This window comes from Electrona antarctica (genome assembly GCF_951216825.1).
Source record: "Electrona antarctica genome assembly, chromosome: 19".
Lineage (NCBI taxonomy): Eukaryota > Metazoa > Chordata > Actinopteri > Myctophiformes > Myctophidae > Electrona > Electrona antarctica.
This window is the reverse complement of record NC_136800.1, coordinates 26,445,481-26,467,194: the sequence shown is the minus strand read 5'-3', so window position 1 is coordinate 26,467,194 and position 21,714 is coordinate 26,445,481. Positions and strand designations below refer to the sequence as shown.

General features: G+C 43.8%; 1 protein-coding gene across 1 annotated transcript; it reads left to right on the top strand.

The window, feature by feature from the left end:
• Positions 1 to 248: 248 nt before the first annotated feature.
• Positions 249 to 1,379, top strand: LOC306943073 (tripartite motif-containing protein 16-like; the record flags this gene model as incomplete). Its single annotated transcript, XM_079529278.1, has 1 exon — positions 249 to 1,379. One exon carries the CDS (start codon positions 249 to 251, stop codon positions 1,377 to 1,379), a length of 1,131 nt encoding a protein of 376 aa, XP_079385404.1.
• Between the last annotated feature and the right edge of the window lie 20,335 nt (positions 1,380 to 21,714).

Below are 21,714 nucleotides of genomic sequence, written 5' to 3'. Positions count from 1 at the left end.
TAATGGCACAATTTGATAGATGAGTCAATTTTCAAATGGCACAGCAAGGGCTTCAAGTAGACCAAGAACAGTTCTGTTGTTCTATCTGTCTGGATCTTCTGAAGCATCCAGTGACTGTTCCCTGTGGACACAACTACTGCAGTGTGTGCATTGAGGGATACTGGAACCAGGATGATCAAAGAGAGAGATTCAGTTGTCCACAGTGCCGTCAGACGTTCAACCCAAGACCTGTCCTGAGGCAAAACAACATGTTGGCTGACATGATGGATATACTGAAGAAAACGGCGCTCCGAGCGGCTCCTCCCGATCACTGCTATGCTGGACCTGGGGATGTGGCCTGCGATTCGTGTGTTGGGAGAAGACTGAGAGCTGTGAAGACTTGTCTTCAGTGTCAGGTCTCTTTCTGTGACACTCACGTCCAGCCTCACTATCAATCTCCTGCCTTTCAGAAACACAAGCTGGACAAAGCCTCCAACAAGTTTCATGAGAACTGTGTGGAAGAACATGAAGGTTGTGATGTGGTCTCAATTGTAGCAGAAAGGCTTAAGAAAAAGCTTCATATCAGTCAGCAGGCCACCCAGCAACAGAAAATCCAGGAGAGAGAGAGAGGCGCGAGGGTTCTCCCGGAACCCAGGAACAAAGCCTCCAACAAGTTTCATGAGAACTGTTTGGAAGAACAAGAAGGTTATGATGAGGTCTCAATTGTAGCAGAAAGGCTTACAAAAGGGCTTCATATCAGTCAGCAGGCCACCCAGCAACAGAGAATCCAGGAGAGAGAGAGAGGTGTGAGGGTTCTCTCGGAACCCAGGACCAAAGCTGAGTTCTTAGAATATGCGTGTCCAATCACACTGGATCCAAACACAGCAAATCGATACCTGTGTCTGTCTAATGAGAACAGAAAAGTAACAAAGATGAAGCAACAACAAGATACTACTACTCATCCAGAGAGATTCATCGGATTGTTTCAGGTTCTGAGTAAAGAGGGTCTGACTGGACGCTGTTACTGGGAGGTAGAATGGACCGGAACCAGCGTTAATATAGCGGTTGCATACAAAAACATCAGCAGAGACTATCCTGATAATAGATTTGGATTAAATGATAAATCTTGGGCTTTACAGCACTGGATTACACACACACAAGATTTCACAAGTTGTGTTTTCAGTCACAATAACAAAAATACTAAAATCACGGGTGTCTCTGTGTCCTCCAGAATAGGTGTGTACCTGGATCACAGTGCAGGTATTCTGTCCTTCTACAGCGTCTCTGACACCATGACTCTCCTCCACACAGTCCAGACCACATTCAGTCAGCCTCTCTATGTCGGCTTCCATCTTTCTGAAAAGACCGCGGTTGAGTTGCGTAGAGTCTGGTCTAATTGAGGTTAGAGACATTTCTTCATAATTATTATCTCTCAGATCCTAGACGAAGGGTGAGATGTTTTCGCCCCTGTTTGTCTGTGTCCCAGCTTCCCAGGGCTAACTTTGAAACAATGGACCGATAAAACTGCATCTTTTTTAGATATCTTTTTTTTTTGCCCATAAGGCATCTATCTCCTTTTTCTGTAGCACGAGGTGGCTTGATGTTCATCCCCATGGACCCAATTGCGACAAGCCGCACAATTTCCCCAACATTCTGACACCACAATGTATTTTTTTCTGAGAGACAAGACAACTCTGTTATCAACCTTTCTCTGTCCCAGCAACACACTCTTGCGAGATCTAGTGACAGTAAACAAAGGACATTCACGAGATCTGACATCAGACGGCACCCATTTAGGAGACCATTTGTGTACCATTTCGCCTGAAGTGGTTAAAATTGGGATGGCAGATCTTCCTATACCCACCATCTTTGAAATGATCCAGCCGGGGCATCGAACCTCAAGGTGTCACGCTAGCCTAGGAATAGCAGTAGGAAAAGCGATGCAGGGAACCGGACAGCGGGAGTTGATGTCTCCACCAGGCCGAAGACATGGGGAGAGAGTATGTTTTGCACTCCGTCCGTGTGTGTCTGTCCGTCCGCCTGTGTACAGCTAATCTCCGGCACCGTTAACCCGGTCGATGCCAAATTTTGCACACACACTCCCTGGATGCCAACGATGAATCGTTGCCCCACATTTTCCAGAACGGCCTGTTATAGCGCCACCAGGATGCCGACCTTTGAAAAACACATTTTTTTATATTACTCCTCCGGATTCTGTCCAGAAATCCCGCAAATCGTTACACACTATCTCTATAGTCATGTGTTGAAGCCGGATCTGTCGGATATTTCATATTCCATCCTAATTGGCCAGCATTGGCTTTCAAAGTTTGCAGGATTGGCCCGTTTTGAACAGAATGCATCAAATCATGAACGCAGCATGCAATTTACGTGAAGTCTTTCACAGACTTTCCTACTAGGCTGAGGAATATATCCCAACAGGTGGATCTTTGCAAAACACATTTTTGCCATCCAAGGCGTGTAAGAAGAAATGGCATCCTTTTCACATTGGCCTATTATAGCACCACCAGGAGGCCACAACCTGACCTGCCCTGGTGGAGACCTGTGCCCCGAGGGGCACTTTATCTATAGTTTGAACAGAAACTTTACTTCAGTAGAAACGACAAAACAGGAAAACGCCTCACAGGGCAAAAGCAGGCAAACCTAGGTAGTGCAGTAGTGACACGATGATAGAACACGTATAAGCACACACCACACAGGCACAGCAATACTCAAGTCCACATTAAGACTTAAGAGTAAATGTTCACAGCTGTGCTCCCTGGAGTGAACTGTCTCTCAGGTAGGACTGGGGCTGGGAAACACAACGGAGCAGGCAGGTGAGAACATGAGGGTGGCAGGCCCCGGCCTGGCACATTCTGGGACAGAGCATGGCACAGCTTGTCTGCTTCATCATACTAACTATTTCACACATTATACAGTACTTTGTTGGGGGTCCAGTGGTCCACCCATAGTTCCGACAGACTTTCCCACGGCCGGGGTCCATTGTGTCGACGCGCCGCTGTTCCGACATAAAAGAGTTTGCAACGCCTGGGCCACTGTTCCAACGCACGCACGTCGCACGCAAACACCCAAGTTGGTTTGCTTCTGTGTTTATTTTAGGCTATATACAGTAGGCTATATTATGCACCAGCTATAGAAAACTGATTAAACAATTCACTCACATTAAATTAAATAAATAATACTACTAATAATAAGTGGCTATTGTTTCGCCATTGTCAGCTATACAATATTTTTTTTTTTTCTTGTCTGACGTGTTCCACCATCACTGGGTTGAACTCGACATGCAGCAGATGCAGCTGGGCCAAACTATTAAAGTTTGTTCTATGTCAATTCGTTCTCATTATTGTTCTCATGAGGGTGGACTTATGCCCATGGAAAGCAATAAAGGCTTCATTCTACAAGACGACAGACATTATCTTTTAATATTTGCATTGTTGTAGCCTACTGTCTGTAAATGGTTAATCTTGGCCCCAGCCTATCCAAGTTGGCACGCAGTACGCATTTGACACCATCTGCATGGGTATCTGTTACATGAGCCATTGTCCGTCAGAACAATGGACCGTCGGAACAGCGAGCCTTCGGAACAATGGACCGTCAGCATATTGACGGTAGTTTGTATTGGGTTTTCTATAGACATGACAAAACAAGACATACATGACAACACATACACCAGACTATAAAGCATAATTAAACGAGCAACAGACCAGACCTATATCGAAATGAAACATTACCAAGTGCTATAGCAAAACATACATCAGTTACACAGACCCACTTTGTTGACCGGAGTCCCCCAGGGGCCTATGGCAATGTTTCCAAACTTTCAGCTTGTGACCCAAAAGAGAGATCTGGCATCTCCCCCGGGACCCAAACGTACCTCATTAATACATTAGGAATTATAATCACATAAGCACTATTTAAAAAATAACGAGCCCACACAATAATTCAAACAGCTGACATGCTCACAATCTACATACAGGCTTACAATGCTTTGTGATGTGACACATGGTAAGCTTCTAGCATTTCTTAATTATGTATTTATATAGGAGGGGTGCTATCCCTCCTGTCCTATGCCCAGCACATTGAAGAACATTGAAGACAATGTGAGGACGGAAAAGTGAGGACACAAATTGTGATTTGCAGGATGAGATGATGTATGATGATGTATGATGATAAGAGCGCCCCACGTTTCACACAGGTGTGATTTTTTATTTATTTATGGACTTTTAGCCCCTCCTAAAACCAGCTTTTGGTGTCTGTCCACAAACTTTGTCCTACACAAACTATACATACAAATGTTACATCATGGTGTAGGCTCTACAATTTTTATTATTTTTAAAACATTCTAAAATAGTTAAACTAGCCAATCTACATCGACACGTTGTGAGCTTGTAGATCAGCTATTTGAACTATTTTTAAGTAGTAAAAAGTGTGGTGGTGGCGCAAGATATAGTAGATAGTGTCTATTTTATTATTTTTTATTTATGAAAAAGCTATTTTTATGTTTTTAATAAAAAACTAGTGGGATGTTTCTTTACGCCCACATTGGCCCCTGATCCATTATTTAGGAACGTCTGATCTATCTACCCCTGACCCCATTCCAACATAGATGCTTCACAGGTTTTTCTTTTTTTGGTGGGGGAATTCTCCCTTAAATTCTTCACACTGCAGGACAGTGATTCTAAAATGTCACAGAGCCCTATTTCATACCATTGTTTCATCTCTGGGACCCCAATCTGCACCGTAAACTCCAGTTACAAATACATATCCATATAGGGTGCATCTGGACCCCTGGTGGTCCGGACACAACCCTGACATATAGAGGGTTAGGGTAGAATGGGATTGTGCTCAACTCAAGGTCTGACACGGTTTCAGACTGCATTTGAGAGAGAGTAGGTTGACTTCTATATGCATTCCTGTGCTTACAGGAGGGACAAAGATGCAAAGTTCATAACAGTGATGAATATGTAATTTAAAAAAATCACACCCGTGTGAACTGAGTGGTGCGACGTCACACACTAACCATAGCAACCATGCTCACCCGTACGTGGCCCCACGTACACACATACACAGATACATACAGACAAAGCTGGTTATTGGAGTGGTTTGCACCACTCAAAAATATACTAGGCCTACACTTTACAGGAACAGAGACTAGAGAACAAAGACATTTGGAGAAGAGGCAGATCAGTGATTCTCAACCTTCTTAAATTCAAGGACCCCCGGCCCAGTTTGATATGCATTAGGGCCATAAGGACACGGACCCCTATAGCCCTATTTGTTTCTCTGAGATCCCAACACGCACGCACGCATGCACGCACGCACGCACGCACGCACGCACGCACGCACGCACGCACGCACGCACACATAAACACACACACACACACACTTTTTTGAGATGCATGGCTTTTAAAGATTATGTCAGCCAAGTCTATGGGATTTCTTATGTTTGTTTATAGCACTTCCATGATTGCTTTATTGGCCCTGCACCCACTTTCGAGGTGTGTGTAAATAGGTATGCTCTGTTTAGAGCACTTATGACATAAATCGTTTGCCAGCCAAGTATATGGACTTTAATGTTTGTTTAAGGCAGTAAATGACGACCTACTGTAAGACGTCAGATAGCCCACGAGGACCCACAAGGACCCATAAGGACCCACAATTTGATATGCATTAGGCCACACACCCCCATTTACCATACCATACCATACCATACCATACCATACCATACCATACCATACCATACCATTTCTACTTCTGAGACCCCACCTGCACACTCTAAAGTCCTTGTTAGTTTAACTCTGAGTGTGTAGAATTGTACACATTTTTGAAGGGCCAGAATTAGATGATGTATGATGATAAGAGCGTCCCTCACTTCACACAGGGGGTGTGATCTTTATTGTATACACACAATTCCTAACTATCCCCAAACCCCTCCCCGCCCTGCTCTAAAAGGTTTATTTGGACTTCATTAAATCTCAAAGCAGATGCAGAGTAGGCCTATTTCATTTCATTTTTATTTTGCACATATTAGTGTATCACAATACAGTACAAATCATATCAGATAACACTTAATTTATTTCTATTAATTCCTATGTCTGATACACCCAAGGGCGAAAAGGAGCAGGAAGAAGAATACATTCTTAAATCGTGCTATGGATATATTTTCAACACAACATGCACGCTGCTTCAACGCACCAAGTGGGTTAATTAACGAGGCTTCATTGGAAACATATGAGAAACCTGCACATTAACCATGCACAAAAGTCTGTATGCTTCTATAGATGCCTAGCCACGTGTCTACTACGATTAGAAGAGTTTCTCTAACTTGAGAACTCAGACAGTCAGATGCGTCCCAGCAGCATGCAGATGTTGGAAATAGTGAAGTGAATGAGAGGAGTCGGAGCCTTGGAGAACCATGGGGGCTTTAGCGGAACTGTGTTGGGAGCAGGGGTCATCGCCATGCTTATGCACTTTTAATGTCTGTTTAAAACCCTGTAAGACCCAACGATGCTTCTCGGTAACATTTTTATTTTAATGAATCACTTAATTTTATTTTTTTTTCTATTCTTTTTTCACCTAAACATCATCATTGATGTTCATTGTTTAGTCTTGCAATGCCATTGGTCATGATATTTGCATATAAATACCCCCCACAGAGGCACAAATTTACACAACTTCAAAATCTCTGGATTTCTAATAAAAATTTACCTATGACCTTTAATCTTTAACCCTGATAAAAGTAACTAAAATGCATGTAATACATATATGTGTGTGATCATTAGAATGTCTAGAACATGTATCATGTATTATTGTGAAAGATATCCACCGAATGTAAATTATTAATTTATTATTATTATTTTAATAATTATTATAAATGTGCATAACATTTTTTTTTTAACATGTTTTTTGAGTGGTGTAAACCACTCCTACAACTGGCTTTTGTGTGCAGAAAAAAATGAGCATGGTTGCTATGTTCAAAATAATTTCTGACATAACGAAATCATACCCGGGTGAACTGGATGACCGTAGCAACCATGGTCATTTTTTCTGCACAAAAAAAGCCAGTTGTGAAATCACATCCGGGTGTGATTTCATTACGTCAGACATTACGTCAGACCACAGCTGATCATGCTATATAAAACCTTACACCACTCAGTTCACACGGGTGTGATTTTTTAACATAAGTCCTAGTAGTACAAAGTAGTAGTAAGGTTGAAATCTTTTTTTTGCAAGTAGAAATGTATCCGGGTCTTACAGGGTATAACCCTGTAAGACCCGGATGTGCTTTAAACAAACATTAGAAAGTCCATAGACTTGGCTGTTTACTCTATGTTTGTTTAAAATATAGTAAAAATAAAGGCACCCCTCACACACAAGTGTGATTGTCTTTTACAGACAAATATGTTGCACCACACGTGTTGTGATGGGCGATAGGCAAATAGCTGAAGTATAAAATAAGGCTAATACTGGTTACACTGTACCTCACCTTGCTGGCGGACCCCTGGAACCCCCTTGATGGACCCCCTGACCACAATTTGAGAACCACACTACAGTAAACATCACGTGAAAGTCCTTTAATCTCTTAAAGGCCTTAACGTGTGTGCACACACACACACACACACACACACACACACACACACACACACACACACACACACACACACACACACACACACACACACACACACACACACACACACACACACACACACACACACACACAGAGGACTTAACCCTGATTAAGAGCTTTGGCATCCACAGAGAGCCATCCTGTCAAATGACTGACAGCTGCTAAACAGTGACAACAAAGATATATATCCTATTTCTGAAATTAATCTACAGGGAGGAGGAGGAAGGGGGGGGGGGTAATTCAACTTTATATCTTCACCAGGCCGAGGCGGAGCCGTTCTCACCAAGTGATATAACTAATGGAACTGTACGAATTCATAACTAATATCATTCACCGCATTGTCAACTCTGCCATCCGTAGGACTATATCTTTATAGTTATAGTGTTTGGTTTGAAACCAATATGTCTGCCTGCCTGCTTTCCAATAGCAATATCGGACAGAAATCTCTTTGGTAAATGAATGCCATATACTTGATCGTACTATAGCGTCACACAAAAGCATCAAAAGTAGCAGATCCACAAGCTTGAAACATGGCGGGAAGCGGCACGTTTTGAGCTTGCCGACACTTTTGCTATTTTTCAATTTGTATCCTGAAAAGTAACAGTTTTGTACATATCTCCACATAATGTTTGGACCATTTGAAGGTGGTGTCTTTCTGAGCTCAGAGTACAAGGAGTTGCAATAATCGAAGCACTATGATGTGAAAGCATGGCAGGTCGACGGTGAGTATGTTTCCAGCGATAGAGGCCGATGCCTGGAGGGTGCTCCACGTCTCATCTTCAAAAGACGCTACGCGTTCACGCAGCTCAAAGACTGCCCACATCTCCGGCCTTTGGCTTTTCTAATGTTTATAGCAGCTGAATTGAGGTGCGATCGACGGAGGCCTCGCTGAACAGAGTAGCGTGGGTGGTTGATCTACCGTTTGAAAGGGCATTATTTACAATAGAGACGACAACAAAGAGAACTGATGGAGTATCGACAAATCCACAGAGGTGTGCTCTGGGCGCAGCCATTACTGAGACCTGTGTAGGCTAGTTACGACAACTCCAATGGCGGCTCTTCTACATTGACTTCTATTGGCGCATAGGGACGCTGGAAGTTTACGGGATGCATTGGAGTCTATATGGGCTCGCGTGAGTACATGAACCACGTGACCGGGCTGTTTTCTGCCCCCTCAATGTCACAACTCTGTCTGTACTCTATGGCTCTGACCTGGCCTACGGGGCACTGATCCATGGATTTGTTTATACAGTATGTGGGATTATAACTGTTCTCTCCAGAATGTCCCATTTCTCATTGTTTGTAATCATGAACCATCCAGACCCAGAGCCATAGAGTAAGACAGAGCTACGACAACTCCGCCATTATTTTATCCGTTTTGAAAAACGTTTTCAAATAGTTCAGCTAGCCGATCTACAAGCTCACGTGTTGATGTAAATCAGCTAGTTGAACAATTTTAATATGATATTTTTCAACACACACACACACACACACACACACACACACACACACACACACACACACACACACACACACACACACACACACACACACACACACACACACACACACACACACACACACACACACACACACACACACACACACACACACTCTCTCCCTGGTGGAGATACACTACCCTAATTGTATCTCTTATATCATGAGTCATTCTCCATGATGTGATGTGTCATCATAGCTCTCTGCCAGAGCCCTGGGCTTGCGTGCAACGATATACGGGGGGAGAGGGAGAGAGTGAGAGAGCGAGAGAGCGAGAGAGCTACTTCAGGCAGTACTACTTGCCCACCAGCAGGTGTCCTACCTGGGTGTAATTGTCTCAAGAGTATATGAGACCAATATCCACACTATGTATATATATATAAATGTGTTAACATACTATCAAATGCATTGGTTAAAATAAGGTTTAATTCATTGAAAATAGATAGATAGATAGATAGATAGATAGTTAGATAGATAGATAGATAGATAGATAGATAGATAGATAGATAAACTCTTCACTTCATACTTTCACTACATTCATTATTATAGTTTTTAATAACTACATTCTTATATAGTATATGTTTAAATGTAGGAAAAGAAAATGGGAGTTTTACCCAAGCCTTTCAGCCACGGGGACCACAACATCTGGATTGCCTGAAACGAGTCCTCCCGTGTGCTTTAATCATGTTGGACATCATGGCTTTTGGTCGTCAGCATGGTACCCAGTGCAAAGGGTTTTCCTACTCCACCACTAAAATACATGTTTCTAAACTGATGTTCAAAAGATTTATAACTAGGCCGTTGAATATTACTGATCTTTATCTCAGGAAATGTTCACATAAATCCTGCCCCTGTTTCAACCCCAGTTAATCTGCCTGTCTTGTCTACTCCTCATCTTACTGTCTTGTCTACTCATGATTTTAGTTGTAGAAACGGCTTGGGTTTCCTTCATTTTAATGCTAGGAGCTTGGTGCCCAAACGTGACATTCTCAGTACTTGGTTTAGCACTGTCAAACCAAGAGACATGGTTAAAACCAACCACTCCGGTTAATGTGCAGGTTCCTGGTTTTAATCTGTTTAGGCCCTTTACATCTCAAACAGGTTGCAGGGATCCGTGTTAGAGTCCGTGTCGATTCCTAGACAGTTCGAATTTCTAGCAGTGCAGATAATGGTGGCTAATTCCCCGCTCACTATTATCTGCTGTTATAGACATCCTTCAGCCATAGCTGCATACCTTGGAAAATCTAATTTAATTGCTTAATATTCCCATACGGAACAGGTAATTTTGGGTGACCTAAAGTATGACTGGAATAGCGATAAATCGTCTTGCTTTAAGCAGCAATGTGATGCCCTGAACCTAATCTAAATTATTCATAGCTCCACTATAGACCAGACAGTGATACTTTGATTGACATCATTCTAAAAAATGTTGTACACAAATATGTCTCTGTTGGTGTGTTTGCAAATTACCTAAATGCATGACCACTGTGCCATTGCCTATGTGTCAGAGGTTACAAACTGCCCAGATCTAAGGGTCTGACTATTATCAGGCGTGCTTCAAACACTTGGTCACGTATCTCTCTTATTCCGTCTGTGGACGATGCTTTTTGTTTCTTTCTTGAAGAAATTCTTGCTGTGGTAAACAAACATGCCCCCCTGAAAAAGGTCAGAATTAAGAATAGGTCAAATCCCTGGTTCTCTAGGGATCTGGTCGACAACGCCGATAACGTGTTATAAACATGGGATGCATAGCAAGTGTTACCCAAATTTCATATTGATTCCTTGTGCAAAAAGCTTAAATTCACTGGGTTTCTTCTACAGGTTGAAGGCTTGTTTTGCTTGTTCAGCTCGCAAAATACTAGTCACTGGTCTTTCTGTCCCAATTGGATTATGGTGATACCATTTATAGGTTTGCCTGCTCCTCCACCTTGGCCAAATTGGATCCCCTGTACCATACTGCACTGAGATTCATAATTCACCTTTCAGAACACATCACTGCACGTTGTATGCTGCAGTCGGTTGGTTCTCATTGACATCTCGCAGGCTGCAACATTGGTATATTTTCATTTATAAGAACACAGAACAGGGCTTTCATTTCACTGCTGCCAGGTAGACTAGCGAAAAGGACTTGCACTCAGTGGCGTCAATTGGGTATGGCCAGAGCCATCTAATAGAAGAGTTGCGATGTTGAGGGGGCGTAACCGAGCGCTGTTCATGCAGCCTGAACTGAGACAAGCTGGAAGTTGGAAATACATTGTTTTCAACGAGGGCGGTAGAGCCATTTTAAGCATGTGTGCAACTGTTTTAAAGTATTGTACAGTAACAACTAAAGTCTCTTTAATGTTTATGTTGTAATATTACTACAATACAATCTAAAATAAAGGGATTTAATATCATTAAAGCTGGGCTGTTGCCTGGGTCCTTTTCTGCCTACTTCCGGTCCAGGACTTGTCCTAGTTGGTTGTCACCATTCTCAATAGAAGTCTATGTAGGAGAGCCGCCATTGGACTGGCCCAATGAAGTGAACGCAGTTTGCGTAACTGTCTATATCTAAGGATCTGGCAGGCTATTGCAGCTGCCATACCTTGGCTCCAGGGGAAAAAATTATTTGACTTTGAAAAAATAAATCCATGAATGTCTCTTTGTCGATCTGTGTTGATTATTCTGTTTGTTACAGTAAAATAGCTACAAATGCAAATTTTAACAAAATTATCGTTTTCACAAGGTATCATTATATTGCCTAAAACATGTATTTCCCTTATCTCTCAACAAATGGTATATTCCAGAGGCGAGCAGCAGGCGCGCGATTTCAAGAGATTCTGTCAGGCAGAGAGAGTGCATGCATTGGTCCTCATTCACAACGGCGTTTACGCCAGAGTGTAACGGAAGCGTATACAGATACTAAATATCATCGTATTTCTCTGTCCGATCACGCTGCGATTTGCTCCCGTCTTATTCAGGGAAGCTGGTGTAATCACTTCATTTGTGCGGATCGCAGAGTGTAGCCTTTCCGCATTTTTCCCAAGCGATTCGCCTGGTGTCGCCTGGTTAGAACGCCCATCCCACACCATATAAGGCAACAGGAAATATCGAAATACGTCATCATAGCCTGCACCGGGCTTTAAATTATATACAACAGCCGCGATGAGCTTGTAGAGCAGTTAATTTTGACAGGCGGGTCTCTGCACGGACAGATCTTCAAGCAAACAGCGCGAGTTTTGTATATAATTATAAACGAAACTTGCCAACTTGGCACGCATTGCTTCACTCCTTGTTAAATGTCAGAACGTTAATAAGTTAACTGATGTTACAGTTACTTTCACATAATGAGAAAGAAGTTAATTTGTACTGTTCACCACACAACCAAATGCTATATTAAAACTCGGCAATGATAAAAGGCCCTATTGATTAGTCTACTGCGGTGATTGATTCCCTGCCCTGCACTGTCGGATTTGGAAAGCAAATATATGGACATGCATGGACACAGGACATATTTTCTTTCTTTTTTTTCTTGTGGGATTTGGACTTGAGGCTATATTTCATCCGATCCAACTACGTTGTATGTTTCCTCAGCTGCAGGTAAGAGTTGGCTATTCTGTGTGGCGTCCGCATGTGATCAATATACATATTATAAATTAATACCACGACGCAAATGGAGGCAGATAGGTGCTTGCAGCAAATGCATTTAGGCCTACGTGAAACTTTAATTGGCTGAGTCTCTGTCAACATGCTGATCAGCGTGTTACAGTGGTAATAATAATCATCATCAACAGCCTTTCTTGTCTGTCTGTCCGTCATGTTTGTGAACAAGCGCGAGTGGAGGTGAGCTGGCTTAAAACTATGATATGACTGGCCGACTTTCAAACACGCTGATGCCATTCATTCAAATAGGCTAATGTGGTCTTCTATTTTTTATATAGGGCTAATCCCCCCCCCCTCACACCGACAGTCAGACTGACTCAAAGGAGCTCCGTAACAGAACAATTTCAATAGGCCTATACTGCAGACATTACTACACTAAACAACGTTGGATTCGTACAGTGCAGAATGCAGATAAGTGTATGTTCTTATTATAATTGTGAGTTTGTTTTTTAACATGCAGCGCGAGTCCGCGAGACTGCGAGAGCCGATCTACAAGCTCACAGCGCGTTGCACTGCGAGTAGAAAGCTGTCAAGTGAGCAGCGCAATCGCGCATGCTAGAAATATCCTAATAAATAAATAAAAAAGGTGTCGGGCTTGCAGGGGCAGTTTCTGTATGGGACTCTAGGCTAACCTGCCTCTAGAATGCATGCATTTAGGCATACAAGTGATACTTGGCTTTTATATAGGCTATCATTTTTTTATGTGCGACCAATGTTGGGGACACATGCCTTGCCTACATATTTTATCTGAGGTTTGGGGACTTTTAATTGATTCAGCATGAAGACTAAAGCCTTCTTAATACATCTACGCAAGCCGTACACGACCATGAGAGGTGGCGCAGCTTTCAGCGGAATTTCCGACCAACCCACGTCACCGTCAAGTTCACGTTCAAGTTCATGAATTCCCACGTAATGTGGGAATCCACGTAAATGCCTGTCCGCTCACGCTCCGCTCACGTAACGTCACTTTATGAGCGTAAACGCCGTTGTGAATGAGGACCTATGGTCCTCATTCACAAAGGAGAAATACACCGCAGTGTAACGTATGCGTAAACAGATACTAAATATCATCGTATTTCTCTGTCCGATCACGCTGCGATTTGCTCCCGTCGTATTCAGGGAAGCTGGTGTAATCACTTCATTTGTGCGGATCGCAGAGTGTAGCCTTTCCGCATTTTTCCCAAGCGATTCGCCTGGTGTCGCCTGGTTAGAACTCCCATCCCACACCATATAAGGCAACAGGAAATATCGAAATACGTCATCATAGCCTGCACCGGGCTTTAAATTATATACAACAGCCGCGATGAGCTTGTAGAGCAGTTAATTTTGACAGGCGGGTCTCTGCATGGACAGATCTTCAAGCAAACAGCGCAAGTTTTGTATATAATTATAAACGAAACTTGCCAACTTGGCACGCATTGCTTCACTCCTTGTTAAATGTCAGAACGTTAATAAGTTAACTGATGTTACAGTTACTTTCACATAATGAGAAAGAAGTTAATTTGTATTGTTCACCACACAACTAAATGCTATATTAAAACTCGGCAATGATAAAAGGCCCTATTGATTAGTCTACTGCGGTGATTGATTCCCTGCCCTGCGCTGTCGGATTTGGAAAGCAAATATATGGACATGCATGGACACAGGACATATTTTCTTTCTTTTTTTTCTTGTGGGATTTGGACTTAAGGCTATATTTCATCCGACCCAACTACGTTGTATGTTTCCTCAGCTGCAGGTAAGAGTTGGCTATTCTGTGTGGCGTCCGCATGTGATCAATATACATATTATAAATTAATACCACGACGCAAATGGAGGCAGATAGGTGCTTGCAGCAAATGCATTTAGGCCTACGTGAAACTTTAATTGGCTGAGTCTCTGTCAACATGCTGATCAGCGAGTTACAGTGGTAATAATAATCATCATCAACAGCCTTTCTTGTCTGTCTGTCCGTCATGTTTGTGAACAAGCGCGAGTGGAGGTGAGCTGGCTTAAAACTATGATATGACTGGCCGACTTTTAAACACGCTGATGCCATTCATTCAAATAGGCTAATGTGGTCTTCTATTTTTTATATAGGGCTAATCCCCCCCCACACACACACACACACGCACCGACAGTCAGACTGACTCAAAGGAGCTCCATAACGAAACAATTTAAATAGGCCTATACTGCAGACATTACTACACTAAACAACGTTGGATTCGTACAGTGCAGAATGCAGATAAGTGTATGTTCTTATTATAATTGTGAGTTTGTTTTTTAACATGCAGCGCGAGTCCGCGAGACTGCGAGAGCCGATCTACAAGCTCACAGCGCGTTGCACTGCGAGTAGAAAGCTGTCAAGTGAGCAGCGCAATCGCGCATGCTAGAAATATCCTAATAAATAAATAAAAAAGGTGTCGGGCTTGCAGGGGCAGTTTCTGTATGGCACTCTAGGCTAACCTGCCTCTAGAATGCATGCATTTAGGCATACAAGTGATACTTGGCTTTTATATAGGCTATATTTTTTTTATGTGCGACCAATGTTGGGGACACATGCCTACATATTTTATCTGAGATTTGGCGACTTTTAATTGATTCAGCATGAAGACTAAAGCCTTCTTAATAAATCTACGCAAGCCGTACACGACCATGAGAGGTGGCGCAGCTTTCAGCGGAATTTCCGACCAACCCACGTCACCGTCAAGTTCACGTTCAAGTTCATGAATTCCCACGTAATGTGGGAATCCACGTAAATGCCTGTCCGCTCACGCTCCGCTCACGTAACGTCACTTTATGAGCGTAAACGCCGTTGTGAATGAGGACCATTGTGTTTACACTGTGTGCTGCTAGGCTAAAACCTAAAATGAAAAGGACCACGTCCACTACATCCCTTTTTTGTGAAAAAAACTGCAACTGCCCCAGCAGCAGCAGAAGACTGACATTTAGTCAGTGACGAGTTTGCCTCGGAAACCCAGACGTTTTTATTTAGTGACGACTTGGTTCATTGAGCCTCTCTAGCCCCCGGATACAGTCCAGACTAAAATTGGCATTGAAAGTTCCCTTGAGAAGTTTCAAAAGGATCATCTCAGATGTACAGTCCAACACCTGCACATGTTTGGATATGTACTAGCCTATGTTCAGGTCTATATATTTATTATTTCCGTTTTGTACATTGTGTATTTTTGCCCTGCTACTAAAAGATTAGCACTTTGGTGATTTGTTGTATTTTTTTTATAGGGTTTTGAGGTGTATCATGGATGTTTTATTTGCGGTTCCATAATGTGACATTTACAATGTAGTATTGAAGTGTAATTTTATTTCTGTCTCTTGGCCAGTTCCCACTTGTAAAAGAGACACAGTCCCAATGTATTTTTACTGGTTAAAGGTTAAAATTAAACCCATAAAAGTTGGCCTGTTACCCACAAATGGGTCCCGACCCACTGATACATGCACCTTCCAAGTGCTCTACAGCCAGAGAACAGGCGTATACCCACTTATTACATGAGCGCCTGATCACAACCAGGGTTGTTATAGTTAAAAGGTGCTATAAGGTAAACAATGCCATTCAGGGGTGCTGTGGATGAAAACGGTTATTTCCAGAGGTGACCTGATGCATAGATGTTTGAGACCCACTGGTTTAAAGTGTGTGACGCATGCAGGGGATGCTTCCTCAAGGACACTGTGACACACGGCTCGTCTTGGAGATTGACAGATGTCGCTGCATGGTGACGGTGGGCCCACGGACAGCTTGTCTTGGAGAGATTGATGATGGTTGGCCCTGTGGAGTGCCTCCAGGCAGATGACTCTTTGAATGGGCAATGCTTTTTAAGGCACAGCTACATTTGGCCAGTACAGAATTCATTCCATATGTTGATCTGACACCGCATGCGAAAGTGCCAGCAGTCTGCCGTCACCCAGGATGCGTGCCCTCAGGGCGTCTTACTGGTTATTATTATTATTTCAGCATTAAAAATATCATCTGGGGACTCAGAACTAGAGGGAAATGATGGGTAGAATATCATATATTCATTGTTTTGTTGTGTAAACACAGGACAAAGCTGCATCATATGCATTTAACAGTACGTAAATATGTAAATCTTTCCCCCAGATACAGTACGTCATGAGGAAAGCTGGCGAGAATATCCGTTTCCATTAGACAGACTGAAAACTAGATAAAGTGCCCCTCGGGGCACAGGTCTTCAACAGGTTGTGGCCTCCTGGTGGCGCTATAATAGGCCAATGTGAAAAGGGTGCCATTTCTTCTCACGCCTTGGATGGAAATTGGATGATTTGAGGCATTTTGTTCCAAAGCCAATGTTAGCCAATTAGGATGGAATATGAAATTTCGGACAGATCCGTCTTTAACACATGACACTGTGTAACGATTTGTGGGATTTGTGGACAGAATCTGGAGGAGTAATATAAAAAAATAGTTTTTTCCAAAAGTCAGCCTCCTGGTGGCGCTATAACAGGCAGTTCTGGAAGATTTGGGGCAGAGGTTCATCGTTGGCATCCAGGGAGTGTGCGTGCAAAATTTGGCACCGACCGGGTTAACAGTGTCGGAGATTAGTCATAACAACACTTCACGCGAGGACCTGGTGAGGCGTAGGAGGTGCCCGGCCAGGAGTCAACCCACAGTGCCTAGTCCCTCCATGCACCGGATGGCCCGCCTGGTCCCCCTGCCGGATGGCCTGCCCAGTACCGGCAGAGTAGTTCTGGAGCAGCAGATTGTGTCTCCCTGGTTTTTCCCTAATGGGACTGATCGAGGGTAGCTACTGGGACACAAGTCGGGACTTGATCACCCCGGCTGGGTCACCCGAGTGAGGGGTATGATGTTGGAAGACCCGAAACCCTGATGACCTTGGGATACATCACTGAGGATACGTCCCAGTTGCATCCTAGCGATGTTATTTAGTTCTTAGTTCTTCTATTTATAGTGACTCATAGGAATAGACTATGACAACCGGGAATAGTCTGGTGACCACCCGAGAGACGGCACCCGGGTAAGCAGTTTGGGTTAGTGCCCCAGCCTGTGTTCGCCGTGAGGACGACGCCCAAAAAACCCACGTGAGACCTTTAGGAGGGCCATTCAAGCCGCAAGTGGAGCCTGCGGCACCACCGTTACCCTGCCGGTGGAGCCTGCGAAATCCACCACTCCCGAATGAAGTGTGGTGCTGGGAATCTGGTGCAACGCACAGGTCCTGGGCACACCTGGTGAGAGAAGGAGAGGACCTGGTGAGGCGTAGGAGGTGGCCGGCCCGGAGTCAACCCACAGTGCCTAGTCCCTCCACGTGCCGGATGGCCCGCCCGGTCCCCTGCCGTATGGCCTGACCAGTACCGGCAGAGTAGTTCTGGAGCAGCGGATTGTGTGTCCCTGGTTTGTCCCTAATGGGACTGATCGAGGGTAGCTACTGGGACACAAGTCGGGACTTGATCACCCCGGCTGATGTTGGAAGACCCGAAACCCTGATGACCTTGGGATACATCACTGAGGATACGTCCCAGTTGCATCCTAGCGATGTTATTTAGTTCACGTGTTGTGAGCTTGTAGATCTGCTATTTTTGGTGAAGAGACTTTGTGTAATGTAGGCTGAAAAATAAAGCACCAAGTACAGTTTAACTCAGGTCTAAGTGGTTAAACTGAAGTGAAATGATGATAGAAAGATAGATTCCAAATATCAAAGTATTCTGAGGCAACCATGGACCCACTTTGAGAAGCCCTGCTTCCACGGCTAAATTACTTGATGTTATCAGAATCACCACGTTAACCCTTAGGCAGTGCTGCAGAATGGCAGCGTGTGCGCGTGCGTGCGAGAGAGAGAGATGCGAGCACCCACCCACAGCGCGCGCGCACACACACACACACACACACACACACACACAATGACCCATTTCCAAATATCAAGTGTTTGTGCAGTGGCGTAGCTACGCAGCACCAGGCCCTGACGCTGGATGGTCTAGAGTGCCCCCCCCGCGCGATCGAAATATCCCATACAGACTGACTGTTTTGGCTTATAAACAGCGCAACGGGGCACTGTGCGGTACTTGTCGCAATTGTGAACAGAGCAGCAGCAGCAGCCTGCTGTAAAAACAAGCCCAAACTTCGTGTTGGTTTATAAACAGCGGGGCACTGTACAATTACTGTAGTTTTGGGCACGTACCTGGCTGTCGGGACTCGAGACTGGGAAAGCCCACTGCATGCACACTCGCGGTGCGCCACAGACACTACTGACTTCCTTCACGTTATTAGCCAGCCTACAGCCTGGGACCGACGCTACACTCTAGACAGGAGAGCTGTTGGGGGAGGCGGGGCACATGTTGCCTATGCATATTATGGTATGGTGTGGGGCTGTGTGTGCTATAGCAGCAGCCACCACCATGCAGGCTCCGCCAAACTTTGTTCAACTCAACTGTCATTGCATCTCTGTAGCCTATTATAATTTAATTTTACAGACGGCGCGGGTGGACGGCCGTGTGCCCCCCTTGCCTCTGGGCCCCCACGCAGTCGCGTTGTCTGCGTCACGGTAGTTACGCGCCTGTGTTTGTGAACTAAATGTCAACTTGCTTGCATTGGGGTTGAAGCAAGGGGGCAGGCAGACTTTCCAACGTTGAAGCTCTGGGTCCTAGTGGTAGGAGGAGGGACTACAGGCGGACCCGTGGATTCATGACCGGGAAACCCCGTGCAGCTGGGCTTTAACGTTGAGCGCTCGGTTGCCCTACGTCACTCAGGACCCCTGGGAGGGACTTCCGGCAGTCTTCCGGGTGCTTCAAAACACCACTGAGCAACTTCCACTGACATGAATAGCTGGGGGGGGCGGAGCTTCGCGCCAGTTCAGTCTCTATTATATATATACTCTATGGGTTGAAGTGGTCCCCGGCCTAAACTGTCTGTCTGTCTGTCTGTCTGCCTGCTGAAGACATACACCATACTCTCCTCTGGAGTCAAATGTGTCCCCAAAAAACATCACATGCAACCCCCCATGGAGCTGTCCTGCCTGGAAGAAATCTGCAAGCCTGCGTGCGTGCATATCTACAGGTATAAGCTTCTGTACAGTATGTATTTATACCAACCTATATTTACGTGCATGCATTGTGTGTGTGTCAGTGGCATCAATAGTTTGCCTTGCAGACTCATATATATGTGTGGTCAGGGGAATTGAACCTGTGCTGCTTGTGCAGGCACACAGGCAGATGGTCACATGGGTAAACAAAAGTGAAGGGAATACACTCATTGGCCATCCCAGTCATGTGACCTGTGCCCTTGAGCCTGACTATATTGTACTCGCAACCTGCTCGTTCACGATAATTATGTCATAGTGTCTATTTCCAGCATTGTAATCCATAGAGACTCTGGTTTTGGAAACAGAGCGAGTTCATTTGGTGTGTGAAGTGGCTTATCTCTGCTAGCAAGCAGGATGTGCAGTATGAAATAAAGGATTTAAAAATCATAATTTAATATTTCTTTGTTAGTGTTACCCATGGCTCACATTCTGAAAACAGCCAAGTTGAAGCTTGTAGATCGCCTTTCTGTCTCACAATACAATGGAGTATGCATATGCGACAGCAAAGTATAATATTAAGCAATATTACACGAGAGGGTGTGCTTTACCTTGATTATTGGCAGAAACTGTACGGAACTTGGCTAAAGCCTTGTCCCTGCAGCAACACAGAAGTGCCAATAATCTCAGTAAAGCACACCCTCGATTATTATAATTATATATAATGTTGTGATTATACAACATAGATACCCATAGATAACATGTCAACTCAATGTCATTGTAACTAAGATATTCAATAGAAATTCTTATTTTTAAATGACAAATTTAGTCACCACAACGGCAAATATCCAATGCAAACTGAAACAGTGGATAATGTATGTATTTATGTCTAAATCTGCAAAGTAGCCTAACTACAGTAGACCTATACTACCTGAACTTGTCAAATAATTGTAGGAGCAAAAACTCAACCTCCACAGGGCCGCCAACCCCTAACCCATACATGGGCAACTGGCGGCCCCACCTTCACTTAATGTGGCCCTCAGGTTCATGTCAGAATACTGATATATTATTGGTTTCAGCTGTTTACAATTCCACAACATGCAAACATGACCCGCTTTAATTACTTCTAAATTAGTAGCTCATTGCTCAACACAAGTATAATGAAAGGCATTTGAAATTACATAAAAATGTTCATTTTCAGGATTCCAATTCAAAAATAGCAAAGAGTAATTCAAGATTTAAATTCTAATATAGAAAAAATATTTTTACATTATATTATTATTATATATTATATTTTTGCTACGACAGCAATGTGGCCCTCTGGAGTGAGTGTAGAAATATAGTGGCCCTCTCCATCGTCAAAGTTGCCCAACCCTGCCCTACCCCCTTCCTTCCACTGCTACCCACAATTCACTCTGGTACCCCATCAGAATCAGAATCACTTTGTCTGTTTCCCCTCAGTCACTTGCAGTGCAACATAAAGCATAAACTAAAGACATAGCATAGGCAAACATTTTAAAAGAGCCCCAGTATGTATGATGACGTGCAGTTCATATAAAAAGTTACCACACAACACATAGCCTATGGATAAAGTGCCATATGATGCAATTCTTAAAATAAAAAAACGTTACCAGCACCGTTTTATAAAGTGCTGTTGTGCGTTCCAAAAGTGCAATTACATGTCCAGTGCTTTGCAGTTCAAACGCTTTAGTCAGTTTGCGGGGGGATTGGCACAGTGCACAGTTAATGTATGAACCTCATCAATCCTTCCACCACCACCCTAACCATGGTGCTCCATGTTGGTGGAAGTCAGGGAAATGTACACATGCATAAATACAATTTCATTCACGCTAAATATTTTGCACTTAGATTCCATTAAAGATGGAGTGTCGTGATTGTTTTACTTTTCATGTGTTTATGAGGTGACAGTAGTTCATTAGACCCCCTGGTGTGCATGTGCAATGA